This window comes from Pelobates fuscus, chromosome 12, assembly GCF_036172605.1.
Source record: "Pelobates fuscus isolate aPelFus1 chromosome 12, aPelFus1.pri, whole genome shotgun sequence".
NCBI classification, from domain to species: domain Eukaryota; kingdom Metazoa; phylum Chordata; class Amphibia; order Anura; family Pelobatidae; genus Pelobates; species Pelobates fuscus.
In genome coordinates, this window is record NC_086328.1 from 115,066,213 (window position 1) to 115,082,321 (window position 16,109).

The 16,109-nt window shown below is 44.2% G+C and overlaps 1 protein-coding gene across 4 annotated transcripts in view; it reads right to left on the minus strand.

The window, feature by feature from the left end:
- The window catches only part of ACCS (1-aminocyclopropane-1-carboxylate synthase homolog (inactive)), a 34,368-nt gene that overhangs the window by 13,569 nt on the left and 4,690 nt on the right, over window positions 1-16,109 (minus strand). Inside the window, exons 1-4 of one of the 4 annotated variants that reach the window (XM_063437300.1) lie at window positions 7,825-7,845; window positions 7,634-7,727; window positions 6,976-7,508; window positions 2,435-2,494 (exon numbers count right to left, since the gene is read on the minus strand). In XM_063437300.1, the coding sequence (XP_063293370.1) occupies window positions 2,435-2,494; window positions 6,976-7,508; window positions 7,634-7,655 (615 nt within the window). In that variant the 5' untranslated portion in view covers window positions 7,656-7,727; window positions 7,825-7,845. Of the gene's footprint in view, window positions 1-2,434; window positions 2,495-6,975; window positions 7,509-7,633; window positions 7,728-7,824; window positions 7,846-8,371; window positions 8,521-9,762; window positions 9,841-16,109 lie in introns of those variants that run through there. The other 3 variants (XM_063437302.1, XM_063437301.1, XM_063437299.1) reach the window with 3 other exon arrangements.

Consider the following 16,109-nt stretch of genomic DNA (forward strand, 5'->3'; position numbering starts at 1 on the left):
TATATTAAAGATCATCAAAAGAAATCTAACCTGTGAAATACTCCTGAAACCGGAGGAAAAGAGGTATATTTTTAATATCTAACAAATCCTGTTTGTAAAACTCTCCATATCCAAATCCTGTTTGTAAAACTCTCTGTAGTAGCAGAGGGGCCTGCCTTTGGGTTCTGAGAGAGCTATGTTCCTTTATCATGTAAGATAATGCATCTTGGGCGTAAAAACCCAAGGTCAGAGTACAGAATATTTGATAGAGTCCTAACCTCAACCTCAGAGGAAAGGGATTTAGGGGTGATTATTTCTGATGACTTAAAGGTAGGCAGACAATGTAATAGAGCAGCAGGAAATGCTAGCAGAATGCTTGGTTGTATAGGGAGAGGTATTAGCAGTAGAAAGAGGGAAGTGCTCATGCCATTGTACAGAACACTGGTGAGCCCTCACTTGGAGTATTGTACGCAGTACTGGAGACCGTATCTTCAGAAGGATATGGATACCTTAGAGAGAGTTCAGAGAAGGGCTACTAAACTTAAAATCCATCTCTTTATGAAAGCTTATGGCCTCCCAGAGATACATCTACCTTACACACCTGTCTCTTGCTCTCTCCTAAAGGGCAGCACTTTACTCTCTCTTCCAGCCCTGCTTCACTTCCACCTTGTTTGATTGATATTTCCTGTCCTAATGTGTTTTATACCCCACCTCCTATAGACTGTAAGCTCGTTTGAGCAGGGTCCTCTTCAACCTATCGTTCCTGTAAGTTTTCTTGTAATTGTCCTATTTATAGTTAAATCCCCCCTCTCATAATATTGTAAAGCACTACGGAATCTGTTGGCGCTATATAAATGGCAATAATAATAATAATAAACTGATTTGTTTATTATTATAAATATAAAACTTATAAACTTTTAAAACTTACAAGGAGAGGTTAAAGGATCTTAACATGTATAGCTTGGAGGAAAGACGAGAGGGGGGAATATGATAGAAACATTTAAATACAGAAAGGGAATCAACACAGTAAAGGAGGAGACTATATTAAAAGAAGAAAAACTACCACAACAAGAGGACATAGTCTTAAATTAGAGGGGCAAAGGTTTAAAAATAATATCAGGAATAATTACTTTACTGAGAGGGTAGTGGATGCATGGAATAGCCTTCCAACTGAAGTGGTAGAATGCTAAGTATGCGTGGGATAGGCATAAGGCTATCCTAGCTATAAGATAAGGCCAGGGACTAATGAAAGTATTTAGAGAATTGGTCAGACTAGGTGGGCCGAATGGTTCTTATCTGCCGTCACATTCTATGTTTCTATGTTTGCAAAAAATGTGCAGACTGTACCCAAAAACATCTTGCAAAATAGTAACGTTTTAGGCCAGTTACCAAATTCCCTTATTGTAGCATTTTGAACAAGAAAAGACTCTGGAAGCCTTTGATAACTTAATGACACATGACGGAAATATTCCGTCATGATTCCCTTTTATTCCAAAAGTTGTGTCCTTAAGGGGTTAAAGGGATTTGTCTAAATGTTTAACCTCTAAAGGACCAATGGCATCTTTGGAAGGTAAATGATTAGTCCAATCCATAGACTTTAAGGAGTTAAACAATTGCATAAAGCCTCAGACTTAAAAAGAACAAAACAAAATAAAAAAATAAAAACATTTTTAAAATGAGATAAACAAAAGGCAAACACTGATCAGCACACAAACAAAACAAACAGGCTCCAACATAAAAATATGGCAGTGTTTACACACCTCCACAGCGGGTCCATGCGTGGCCCACCAAATCTCGAAATGGAATGAAAGCATGCCAGATTTTACGCAATCTAACAATTAATTTACCCAAAATTCAAGGTGAATTTTTATTTCTATAGCCATATATAAATTCACAAATGTACTATTTTGCATCCCCTATATATAAAACGGTAAAGCTTACAAAAGATTTGCCTCGGACAGAGAAACTTCCACAATTTTCCCAGAAAGCCAAGATTGATATTTAAATAAGCACTGACAGTCGTCACTTTTTAGATTCTAAAGTTCTAAACCCACATTTATGCTGGCTCCTTAAGCAATGACATGTTGTTTTATGGGTTACGAAATTTGGGTTTGGAATATTACAAAAAGTTATTGCAATCAGAGCTTATTTGCATATTTATCAAGGCATTCTGGGAGAATTGTAGAAATGAAATTATTCAGAATTACCCTGTGTGATGCAGGCTTTTTTTATAAGTCTTACAATGGAAGACGTGAATAATGCATAGCAGTAACGTTCAGAATTTCCTCAACGAAATCAGTGTAGATGACATTTGATCTCACCACAGCTGTAATAGTGTAACTGTTCCAAATAGACATTAATTTTTAATTGCTTGAAATTCAGTAATTCTATTCTATAATCTACCCTCCTTCCATCAGTATCACAGTTCACATTGTTGAAGCAAATGTTCACCTACCCGTTTGGACATTAGGTCGAAGCACAGTTTATTTTCACTGGTGCCGAAGTTGATGATGCCCTGGTGAAAATTAACAGATTATATTAAAACTTCTGTTATGAGTTGCCAAAAACATTTACCTCAAATGAAAGTGCACAAATTAATTGCATTTCACATACCCTGAAATATCATAAACAAGGCACGCACAACTTAAAGCGGCACTGTCATGCCGAACTTACCTTTCCTCAAACTCTTCCTCTTCTCCCCCTCTCTCAGGATCTGTTATTATTTTCTTCCTGTCTTCTTTAGTTTTCTTTAAAATCATAAGACAAAGTAGGGACTCTTTGTCTTATGGAGGATTCCTCCGCTTGACCAGCTCTGACCAGCGGAGGAGCAAAGTGTGCTTCATTTCCGCTGGTCAGAGCAATTTTCCCATAATCCTTACCTTTCCTCCCTGTTCCCACGATGCTTCCTGTCATTTTAGACGAAACTGCCGAATTGCGTTCTAACTGAATGAGAGCAGTATGTTCGTTTGTTTTAGAACGCAATTCGGCACTTTGTTCGGATCGCAATTTCATTCTAATCAATGAAACTCCGATCCTATTCATTGCCGCGGCTGCATCTTGCAGCCGCTTAGTAGATAACTCCCTAATTCCCACGGTATCATTGAGCTATCTACTAAATTGCTGAAAGACCTAAAATTGGTCTTTCAGCCACATTTACTAACACTAAGTAAAGATTACTTAGTATTAGTAAATAATATGCCCCTACTCGCTATACCGCGAGTAGGGGCATGTCTAGTAAGCAGTGAGCAGCCTGTTGCTGCTCACTGTAAAAAAAACAAAAAAACTAATAACCTCCACCACTCCTCCCCCTTGCACGGCTGTTGGGGGCCCCCTAAATAACAATAAAGGGGGGGGGACCTACTGTCCTCCCCCCCCTGGTCCCCACCCCTGAGCGGTGTGTGGGGGCCCTAAATAAAGATAGGGAGGGGACCTACTGTCGTCCTCCCCCCCGGCCCCCACCCCTGAGCGGTGGGTGGGAGCCCTAAAAAAACAATAAGGGGGGGGCCTACTGTCCTCTCCCACTGGCCCCCACCCCTGAGCAGTGGGTGGGGGCCCTAAATTAAGATATGGGGGGGACCTACTGTCCTCCCCCCTGGCCCCCACCCCTGTGCGGTGGGTGCGGGCCCTAAATAAAGAGGGGGGGACCTACTGTCCTCCCCCCGGCCCCCACCCCTGTGCGGTGGGTGGGGGCCCTAGATAAGAATGGCAGGGGGGACCTACCGTCCTCCCCCCCGGCCCCCACCCCTGAGCAGTGGGTGGGGGCCCTAAAAAATCAATAAGGGGGGGACCTACTGTCACCCCCGGCCCCCACCCCTGAGCGGCGGGTGGGGGCGCTAAATGAAACCCCCCCCCAATCAAGGTGACTAGGGGTCCCAAGCCCCTAGTCACCCCTCCCCCCACCCAAATCAAACTATCCCCTACCTACTCCCCTCACCCTAAAAATAGTGAGGGGGGAATAAAATAACTGACATGTAAAAAAAGAAATTAAACTTACTATTTGACGTCTTCTTTTTTCTAAAATCTTCATTTTTCAGCCCCAAAAAAGGCCAAATAAAAAGCCATCATACCCGTCAAACTTAAAATAAAATAAAAAAACCTGAGCGCAAAAAAAGGTCCCCGTCCACCCCTCTCTTTATTTAGGGCCCCCACCCACCGCTCAGGGGTGGGGGCCATGGGGGGAGGACAGTAGGTCCCCCTCCTTATTGTTTTTTAAGGGCTCCACCCACCGCTCAAGTGTGGGGGCCGGGGGGAAGGACGGTAGGTCCCCCTCACCAGTCTTATCTAGGGCCCCCACCCACCGCTCAGGGGTGGGGGCCGGGGGGAGGACAGTAGGTCCCCCCCTCTTTATTTAGGGCTCCCACCCACCGCTCAGGGGTGGGGGCCAGGGGGGAGGACAGTAGGTCCCCCCTTATTGTTTTTTTAGGGCCCCCACCCACCGTTCAGGGGTGAGGGCCGGGGGGGGACAGTAGGTCCCCCCCCTTTTTTTTTTAGGGCCCCCACCCACCGCTCAGGGGTGGGGGCCAGTAGGTCCCCCCCCACCATTCTTATCTAGGGCCCCCACCCACCGCTCAGGGGTGGGGGCCGGGGGGAGGACAGTAGGTCCCCGTCCACCCCTCTCTTTATTTAGGGCCCCCACCCACCGCTCAGGGGGTGGGGCCAGAGGGGGAGGACAGTAGGTCCCCCTCCCCTCATTGTTTTTTTAGGGCCCCCACCCGCCGCTCAGGGGTGGGGGCCAGGGGGGGAGGACAGTAGGTCGTCCCCCCTTATTGTTTTTTTAGGGCCCCCACCCGCCGCTCAGGGGTGGGGGCTGGGGGTGGAAGGACAGTAGGTCCCCCCCCCCTCATTATCTTCATGGCCCCCACCCGCCGCTCAGGGTGGGGGAGGGGGGGGAGGACAATAGGTCCGCCCCCCCTTATTGTAATTTATGTAATTTTTTTTCTACAGTGAGCAGCCACAGGCTGCTCACTGTTTAGTGGACATGCCCCTACTCGCGGTATAGCGAGTAGGGGCATTCGGGAGATTTTAATCTCCCTTGTGCTATTATGGGGGTCATATTAACCCCCATAGAGTGAGGGGGGGACATGGGGGGCTTATGAAGTGGAGGGGAGCACTGGTCCCTGCCGCTTCTATCTGTACATATTACAAGGAGGGAGCTGCGTGCCGGTAGCTCCCTCCTTGTAATAAACCGAACGAGCAAACGAACACTGATACTCAGTGTTTGTTTGTTCGTCTGATTTTTTCTATTCATTCATTCGTCTGTCTGATGAATGAATGAATAGATGAAATTCCCGTTCGCATGTCCAGGTGTTTCACTGGGCATGTGCGGGAATCTCACAGTCTGCCTAGTGTGGGCAGATGACGTGTCCCACAGGGACTTCACCTACCCACACAAAGATGACGGCGCCCTGAATATAGATCGGGGCAGAAGATAAAGATTAAAAAAGAGGTAATCTGGGGGGCTTAGGGGTATTTGGGGGTGACTAGGGGGTCAATTGGATGTAGTGGAGGCGAGAGGGGGGTTAAATAAAAACAATGGGATTCGGCATGACAGTGCCGCTTTAAGGGACAAACACTGAGAAAGGAACAAAAGGTTTTATATCTTGTTACATCTACAATTAATCTGCAACTGAAGTCTCAAATGAATTTTGGCCAGTCGTGCCATTGGAGAGAGAACCCAAAAGCATTTATGTATCAGTCTTGTTCCACACATGTAGTTTTTAAACAACCACTGCCCAAATATATATATATTTTAAATGACTTTAAATCACTATTTAGTAGATATACTCCAATTAAAACATCCATGCATTTAATTATGCATTTTTTTCCATAGGGGGTATATATAAAAAAGCTTGAAAAGGCTGCAGATCTTTTATACTGTTTCTGGATTGGAATACCAATATTTTCTCAAGCAATAGTGTGCATGCATGAATTAGAATTCAAATGTCAAAAGTACGATATCAAAATAAATTAAAAGTTCAGAACAAACTGGTATTATTCTCAGTTGACTGCGATAGTTACAGATTTCTGTGAATTTTACTTCTAATCTGGAGACACGTCTGATTGTCATTAACACGGCCCATGTGGAAAAGAAAAAAAAATGGATGAGAACTTTCTCTACCCTAGTCCACACAGTGAAGAGGCGCAATGCCCACGGAATAGGCACAAATGCCCACCTGTAGGGAATCTAGACACGCTCATTTTTACTGCAGGTGTACACGGATGTACCAACTCTTTTAACCAAAAGTTGGACTCTGTCAACCCTGGACAGACTACAATCTTGAACCAAAATATGTCATTTAATATCTTTACAATAATTAAACATGCATCAAAAACATAGGACCTCCTTTTGGATAAAGTCAGAGCTAAAAACGCTCTGCCCTTTTCATTGCTGGATCATACACATTTTAGGCACATTAGGATGTCAAAGTATTTCTCCAGTTAATTTTGGCACAAAAAAAACAAAAACCCTGTGGTTAGAAGTTGGGGTGCAGACAGACTGCTGAGCTACAAATCTCATCTGAAGGGGGAGGAAGGGGCTAAACTCTTACCTTTCCTCTTCCGACGTCAGCGCTGAATGTACATGCGCGTCTTGAGCCGCGCGCGCATTCAGTCAGTCCATAGGAAAGCATTTCTCAATGCTTTCCTATGGACAGGAGCGTCTTCTCACTGTGATTTTCACAGTGAGAAGAGCGGAAGCGCCTTTAGCAGTTGTCAATGAGACAGACACTAGAGGCTAGATTAACCCTATTGTAAACATAGCAGTTTCTCTAAAACTGCTATGTTTACAGCTGCAGGGTTAACCCTAGATGGACCTGGCACCCAGACCACTTCATTGAGCTGAAGTGGTCTGGGTGCCTATAGTGGTCCTTTAATCAACCTCTACAATAAAAAAAAGAAAAAAAAGAAAAAAAGGGAATGTCTAATAAAGGGTAATTCAAGCTGCTGGCCAAAGTTCTAGAGTATGAGAGAAAAGACATGCAGACAAAGGTGACTCACATTAGGATTCTTGTCCTCATCATACTTGTCCTCATGATAAGCCCGGTATCCCTCCTCTGACGAGCCACGGAAGCCACTCAAGATGTTCCCACGGGTGGAGAGATATGGGCTATTAAACGGATTACAATTATAAACCTCAGAGAGTTCTGACTCCTGGACCACTCCAGCTCCAGATCTAACAAGAGACTCCCCTTCCTGAGGGTACCCAGGATCCACATGAGGTTGGGGTACAGACTCGGCCCCTCCAGGACGCAACATACCAAGCATCTGGGCAAAAACACTGAACATGCGCAGTTCGTGCTGGCGGTCCAGTTGCAACCTCCTCTCCTCGAGGCGCATTCGACGTTCCTCTGCCTCTTGTTCTTGTTCCATCCTGCGTTCCTCCATCTGTAGGAACCTCTCTTCTGTCGCCCGCTGGGCAGTAAGCATCCGTGAAATCAGTTCCTCCAACGGCTCCCGGACTTTCCTCTTTCTCCATAGGTTCTGTCGACCATTGGGACATGAAGATCCCGCCATATTAGATTCACTGAAGCCTAAAAAGAAAATAATAAAATACAAAAATAAAAAGTACCGTCAAAAGTACAGTTATACATTTTACATTTAAAATATATTAAAACTTAAATATATATGAGGAACAGAGACAGGTTTTTATGAGTACCTGAGGATACCAGACTTTCCATAGAGTCAACGCTTCTGTTTAATTTATATTTCACCCCTTCTGAGTCGATCGCTGCATTGCATATTACACCAAACTTTAAAAAGAGTAAATTAAGTGATTTTCTTGGGAAAGTCAACTGGCACGCAACAAAGTTCTCATACACCAAACATAAAGTGAAAAAATACTGCCACACACAACTCTGCTACAAAAAGTTTAACCCGATCACAAACTGATATTACGATCCACACACAAAATGAAACACAGAAAACACTCTATGACGCTACCACTCAGGGTTAATTTCAAAATTCAGCTAAAATGTAACCTGAAGTTTTAAATCCAATTTGAAATTCCAGAAAGTCACACTTTATTGAATAACCCTGGGTCAGGTTTACCATATCTACCGCATCCTTGTCAAACATTGAGGGTGTCTGGTGGAGCCCCTAGTTTGTCGTTCCTGTAATTGTTGGGGTACGGTAGACTCCATAACTTAACCCTTTCAATGCGGAGCATTAGCAAAGCACAATTCCGCTCACTAAACAATGTTATTCAATAACACACCTTACTTAGTGCCTTAAAGACAAAGCAGGTTTCACGAAAAAAAAAAAAAACACCACTCTGTAATTTGTGTAATATAGATAAATCAGGACGAAAGCGTTAAAGTCATAACAAAGTTACGCAGTCTCTACATCAGCCCCCAAGTAATGTGTGTTGCAGTATCACTTCTTGTATACGCCTTACCTCGAGTGCACAGATCTATGAGCAGGTGTTCGTACTGGCTGTGTCCAGACCTGTTTCCACTATAAACCTAGTCCTGATGTTGTTTGCTTCATTACCAGAAAAGACTAGCAATGTCTCCCAATTCACGATCGGTAATTATCAGAACTGGGACCCCTCTTGGTGGGGACTGGTACTAAGATAGGAGTTATGTAAAAAAAAAAAAAAACCTACAATTTAAAATGTGTTGTGATCTTTAGACAACCAATAAGTGGTTAGTGATCAAAATGACAAACACCTACAGGGCTATTCAGTAAACTTCACATTTTTGCAAATTAAAGCTATAAGATCAGCTATTCTTTACTCCGTTTTTCCATTCTGATTTAGGTTTTGATTATTTTTGATTACGTTTTTGAAATTATGTAATACCTGTGGATAAAATAAAAATGTTTGCTTTGTTTTGTTTTAAATATTAAACTATCAAAATAAATACATTAATATATATATAAAATCACTATATTAAAATAATTTTGCTAAATATTAGGATTTGAAAGCCGTATCCAAAAATATAAACTGAGCCCTTAATTTGTTAGAATTTGGTTTGTAATCAATAAACCTGTTAATCTTTCAGATCATTCTCAACTAAACAACAAACCCTAGAACAGGGGTCCTCAAACTCCAGCTCCCCAGATGTTGCTGAACTACAACTCCCATGATTCTCGTTTTATCTATGTAATTCAAAGAATCATGGGAGTTGTAGTTCAGCAACATCTGGGGGGCTGGTGTTTGAGGACCCCTGTCCTAGAGTGTCAAAAACGTATAGTTCCATAAATTCTTTTATTTGAACTCACTTTCCATCCTGTGCCATTTTTGCATTTGTCCATCTTTGCCTACAAACGGGCAGGTCCCTTGCCAATTCTCCAAAGTTTGTTGTTAAGTGAACAAATCATTTTTAATTTTTTTTACATAAGACAAAATATCACACATATGGCTACAATTTGTTGCTACTGGTAGAACACAATGCCTATGCTGTGGCCCCAGTGATTTCAAAATGACATGTAATGGTAGAAGGAAAAATCTTGAACAATCCAGAGGTAGGTGGTAGGAGATAGGTTTAGAGTTTAGTATTTAAGGGTTACGCTTCACTACGTTATATTGATTGCGATTCTCTATGTATAAAAAGTTACCTACATATTAATAGCTCATCGCATATATAGTACCTTTCATTCAGTCCCTTATCTCCCATTCTACGCTACGGCTTATGTAATATCAGTCATGCTGTTTGCAGGACTCGCTTCCCTGACTGTCAGAGTCTTGAAAGATAGAATAGTCATCAAGATTCCAGCTGTCAACAGCAACATTCTTTCCTTTTCCAAGAGATGTTTGGGCTGTTATTACAACCTTTCTTGACTTACCGAAAAAGGCGCTCCCTGTGAGTACTTTTAGGACAGGACAGCGTTTTGTGGGGGTCTTGACTGCAACCAGCGGGGGTCCGAAATACTCCGGAGATTTCACGCTGAGCAGTACATAGTTACAGATAGCTGCCTGCATCACAAACTACGGGCTGTATCTTTGGAGCCTGTAGAAGCTGCAAGACTGAGTGGGTGCTTTCAGCTAGTTACCCTACAGGACGGATTATTTGACGAACATGATACCGCACTTTATTCCAGATAATTCCTGCATTATGCATCACCTTGTCAGGCTGTGCACCTTTTAACTAATCCGGTACCAGAAAGGGGAGAAATGATAAAAGATCCAGGGTTGGGGGGGATTCTTCTGCTGACAACCTAAAGTTACGCTCTAACAATAAAAAAAAAAAAATAAGAAGCCATAACATCTGACGATCATCTTGATAACCCTTAAATGACAGCTAAATGTACCCAGGCCATTTTATCTGAATGAAATGGTCCTGTAGTTTCACAGCTCGTAAAAAGAAGAAATGTGACTCCAAAGATGAAAGCTTTTAATTACTGAAAGTGTTTATTAGGAAGTGCTTCTAGTGGATGTCTGATAGACTGATTCTCTCATTGACAGCCACTAGACCAGGGGTGCCCAAAAGGTAGATCCCCATATGTTTAAAACTGCAGCTTCCATGATGCCTTGTCATTGTAAAGGCACGCAAAGCGCCAAAGGGAGTTTTTAGTTCTACGACATGCGGGGATCAACTTTTTGGGCACACCTGCACAGGGGTAAGCAACCTTCAGTTCACAACATCTGGAGTGCCAAAGGTTTCCCACCCCTGCACTAGATGTATCATTAGTGATAAATATTATCATTGCAGTTTCTCACAAATGGCAGGGAGTGCAGGGACAAACTTTATGCACCAAAACTTTAAGAAGATGTGGTTTTGGTGCATCAAGTATTCTTTTAACTTACAGAGCGAGAGTGCACAAGCATGGCTCCGGATTCATTGCCAGCTGTTCAAAATCCCATGGACCTTTGCCAGCCACATGCTGCGTTTTTGGCTCTCAAAAGTTCAAAGGGGTTTAGAGTTCAATCACAGCTGTAGGTACGGTATTTCAATATTCCTGCGTCAACATGTGCACCTCAAATGTTGTTTGTTTTAGTCTTTAACCCCTTCAATTTTTTTTTTTTTACCTCCTTTCATTAAAAAAAAAAAAAAAAAAAAAATAGCAATCTAATAATTTTTTTTATGACTGAGACTGACGGAAAAAATTCAAGTGTCATAGGAAAATATTGCCGGCTCAGAGTTTTGTATGTGTCACAATGTATTTTTTTACGCTATTTCGCTGACACGATGAATGAATAGCTCATCCTGGATCACAGCGCTATTAATTCCCGCAATTCGCTTCGCCATAACTTCCAGGACACTTTGCAGTCATTGCTATCAACGCAGGACAAATGAAAAACAGTCAACGCACTACCACGCGAAGACCTGAACTCAATTAGGTTATTTCCCAATATTTTATTTTACTTTCAAAGCAGATGCTACAATAATGTCTAAGTACAGCTGGGAGACGCTTCTGCCGGCTGAGGATACTTGGGGTTAGTGCGAATCCAGCAAGAAGGGAGGATTACATGTTAACCTGGATGAATTAACTTTGTGAAACCTACCTGCCCAAAGAAACTGGGAAGTATTTGATTAGAGAGTTACATAACCCAGGTGAGGGACCGTCTACTGACCAGCTGCAGGAAATTGACACACTGACAGTACCACTTGTTTGCCCCTCTGTATCACTTCAGGTCAGTAGCTGTGTAGTTTCTAAGGAGAGAACGTTCTCTAAATTCCACAGGAATATCACAGGACAGTTTCTCCTCACCTCAGCGCGGACAGTCCAACAAAGAACCAAGGTATCTAGGGAGAGGGGTGTATCCAGACACCTGTGTATAGGGAGAGGGGTGTATCCAGACACCTGTGTATAGGGAGAGGGGTGAAACCAGACACTGTGTATAAGGAGAGTGGTGTATCCAGACATTGTGTATAGAGAGGGGTGTATCCAGACATTGTGTATAGAGAGAGAGAGGGGTGTATCCAGACACTGTGTATAGGGAGAGGGGTGTATCCAGACACTGTGTATAGGGAGAGGGGTGTATCCAGACATTGTGTATAGAGAGCGAGAGAGAGAGAGGGGTGTATCCAGACACTGTGTATAGGGAGAGGGGTGTATCCAGACACTGTGTATAGGGAGAGGGGTGTATCCAGACACTGTGTATAGGGAGAGGGGTGTATCCAGACACTGTGTATAGAGAGAGAGGGGTGTATCCAGACACTGTGTATAGGGAGAGGGGTGTATCCAGACACTGTGTATAGGGAGAGGGGTGTATCCAGACACTGTGTATAGGGAGAGGGGTGTATCCAGACATTGTGTATAGAGAGAGAGAGGGGTGTATCCAGACATTGTGTATAGAGAGCGAGAGAGAGAGGGGTGTATCGAGACACTGTGTATAGGGAGAGGGGTGTATCGAGACACTGTGTATAGGGAGAGGGGTGTATCGAGACACTGTGTATAGGGAGAGGGGTGTATCCAGACACTGTGTATAGGGAGAGGGGTGTATCCAGACACTGTGTATAGAGAGAGAGGGGTGTATCCAGACACTGTGTATAGGGAGAGGGGTGTATCCAGACACTGTGTATAGGGAGAGGGGTGTATCCAGACACTGTGTATAGGGAGAGGGGTGTATCCAGACATTGTGTATATAGAGAGAGAGGGGTGTATCCAGACACTGTGTATAGAGTGAGGGGGGTGTATCCAGACACCTGTGTATAGGGAGAGGGGTGTATCCAGACACCTGTGTATAGAGAGAGAGGGGTGTATCCAGACACCTGTGTATAGAGAGAGAGGGGTGTATCCAGACACCTGTGTATAGAGAGAGAGGGGTGTATCCAGACACCTGTGTATAGAGAGAGAGGGGTGTATCCAGACACCTGTGTATAGAGAGAGAGGGGTGTATCCAGACACCTGTGTATAGAGAGAGAGGGGTGTATCCAGACACCTGTGTATAGAGAGAGAGGGGTGTATCCAGACACCTGTGTATAGAGAGAGAGGGGTGTATCCAGACACCTGTGTATAGAGAGAGAGGGGTGTATCCAGACACCTGTGTATAGAGAGAGAGGGGTGTATCCAGACACCTGTGTATAGAGAGAGGGGTGTATCCAGACTTTGTGTATAGAGAGAGAGGGGTTTATCCAGACTCTGTGTATAGAGAGAGGGGTGTATCCAGACACTGTGTATAGAGAGAGAGGGGTGTATCCAGACACCTGTGTATAGAGAGAGAGGGGTGTATCCAGACACCTGTGTATAGAGAGAGAGGGGTGTATCCAGACACCTGTGTATAGAGAGAGAGGGGTGTATCCAGACACCTGTGTATAGAGAGAGAGGGGTGTATCCAGACACCTGTGTATAGAGAGAGAGGGGTGTATCCAGACTTTGTGTATAGAGAGAGGGGTGTATCCAGATGCTGTGTAAAGAAAAGGCTTTAATCAGATACCTGTGTTAGGTAATGTTATATCATGTAGTCTGTGTATTAGAATTTAAATGGTTGGGTTATTCCCTGATATCTGTGTATTATGAGGAGGTGGGATGTGCCCTGATTCCTTTATATTAGGGGAGGTTGAATGGCAGTGTCCTGATTTCTTTATATTAGGGGGAGGTTGAAGGGGTGTGTCCTGATTCCTTTATATTAGGGGAGGTTGAAGGGGTGTGTCCTGATTCCTTTATATTAGAGGGAGGTTGAAGGGCAGTGTCCTGATTCCTTTATATTAGGGGGAGGTTGAAGGGGAGGGTCCTGATTCCTTTATATTAGGGGGAAGTTGAAGGGGAGGGTCTTGATTCCTTTATATTAGGGGGAGGTTGAAGGGGAGGGTCTTGATTCCTTTATATTAGGGGGAGGTTGAAGGGGAGGGTCTTGATTCCTTTATATTAGGGGGAGGTTGAAGGGGAGGGTCTTGATTCCTTTATATTAGGGGGAGGTTGAAGGGGAGGGTCCTGATTCCTTTATATTAGGGGGAAGTTGAAGGGGAGGGTCTTGATTCCTTTATATTAGGGGGAGGTTGAAGGGGAGGGTCTTGATTCCTTTATATTAGGGGGAGGTTGAAGGGGAGGGTCTTGATTCCTTTATATTAGGGGGAGGTTGAAGGGCTGTGTCCTGATTCCTTTATATTAGGGGGAGGTTGCAGGTGTGTCCTGATTCCTTTATATTAGGGGGAGGTTGAAGGGGAGGGTCCTGATTCTTTATATTAGGGGGAGGTTGAAGGGGAGGGTCCTGATTCCTTTATATTAGGGGGAGGTTGAAGGGCAGTGTCCTGATTCCTTTATATTAGGGGGAGGTTGAAGGGGCGTGTCCTGATTCCTTTATATTAGGGGAGGTTGAATGGCAGTGTCCTGATTCCTTTATATTAGTGGGGAGGTTGAAAGGGTGTGTGCTGATTCCTTTATATTAGGGGGAGGTTGAAGGGCTGTGTCCTGATTCCTTTATATTAGGGGGAGGTTGAAGGGGAGGGTCCTGATTCCTTTATATTAGGGGGAAGTTGAAAGGGGGTCCTGATTCCTTTATATTAGGGGGAAGTTGAAGGGGAGGGTCCTGATTCCTTTATATTAGGGGGAGGTTGAAGGGGAGGGTCTTGATTCCTTTATATTAGGGGGAGGTTGAAGGGGAGGGTCTTGATTCCTTTATATTAGGGGGAGGTTGAAGGGGAGGGTCTTGATTCCTTTATATTAGGGGGAGGTTGAAGGGCTGTGTCCTGATTCCTTTATATTAGGGGGAGGTTGCAGGTGTGTCCTGATTCCTTTATATTAGGGGGAGGTTGAAGGGGAGGGTCCTGATTCCTTTATATTAGGGGGAGGTTGAAGGGGAGGGTCCTGATTCCTTTATATTAGGGGGAGGTTGAAGGGCAGTGTCCTGATTCCTTTATATTAGGGGGAGGTTGAAGGGCTGTGTCCTGATTCCTTTATATTACGGGGAGGTTGAAGGGGCGTGTCCTGATTCCTTTATATTAGGGGAGGTTGAATGGCAGTGTCCTGATTCCTTTATATTAGTGGGGAGGTTGAAAGGGTGTGTGCTGATTCCTTTATATTAGGGGGAGGTTGAAGGGCTGTGTCCTGATTCCTTTATATTAGGGGGAGGTTGAAGGGGCGTGTCCTGATTCCTTTATATTAGGGGAGGTTGAATGGCAGTGTCCTGATTCCTTTATATTAGTGGGGAGGTTGAAAGGGTGTGTGCTGATTCCTTTATATTAGGGGGAGGTTGAAGGGCTGTGTCCTGATTCCTTTATATTAGGGGGAGGTTGCAGGTGTGTCCTGATTCCTTTATATTAGGGGGAGGTTGAAGGGGAGGGTCCTGATTCCTTTATATTAGGGGGAGGTTGAAGGGGAGGGTCCTGATTCCTTTATATTAGGGGGAAGTTGAAGGGGCGTGTCCTGATTCCTTTATATTAGGGGAGGTTGAATGGCAGTGTCCTGATTCCTTTATATTAGTGGGGAGGTTGAAAGGGTGTGTGCTGATTCCTTTATATTAGGGTGAGGTTGAAGGGCTGTGTCCTGATTCCTTTATATTAGGGGGAGGTTGCAGGTGTGTCCTGATTCCTTTATATTAGGGGGAGGTTGAAGGGGAGGGTCCTGATTCCTTTATATTAGGGGGAGGTTGAAGGGGAGGGTCCTGATTGCTTTATATTAGGGGGAGGTTGAAGGGGAGGGTCCTGATTCCTTTATATTACGGGGAGGTTGAAGGGGTGTGTCCTGATTCCTTTATATTAGGGGGAGGTTGAAGGGGAGGGTCCTGATTCCTTTATATTAGGGGGAGGTTGAAGGGCTGTGTCCTGATTCCTTTATATTAGGGGGAGGTTGAAAGGGTGTGTGCTGATTGCTTTATATTAGGGGGAGGTTGAAGGGGTGTGTCCTGATTCCTTTATATTAGGGGAGGTTGAAGGGGTGTGTCCTGATTGCTTTATATTAGGGGGAGGTTGAAGGGGAGGGTCCTGATTCCTTTATATTAGGGGGAGGTTGAAGGGCTGTGTCCTGATTCCTTTATATTAGGGGGAGGTTGAAAGGGTGTGTGCTGATTGCTTTATATTAGGGGGAGGTTGAAGGGGTGTGTCCTGATTCCTTTATATTAGGGGAGGTTGAAGGGGTGTGTCCTGATTGCTTTATATTAGGGGAGGTTGAAGGGGAGGGTCCTGATTCCTTTATATTACGGGGAGGTTGAAGGGGTGTGTCCTGATTCCTTTATATTAGGGGGAGGTTGAAGGGGAGGGTCCTGATTCCTTTATATTAGGGGGAGGTTGAAGGGCTGTGTCCTGATTCCT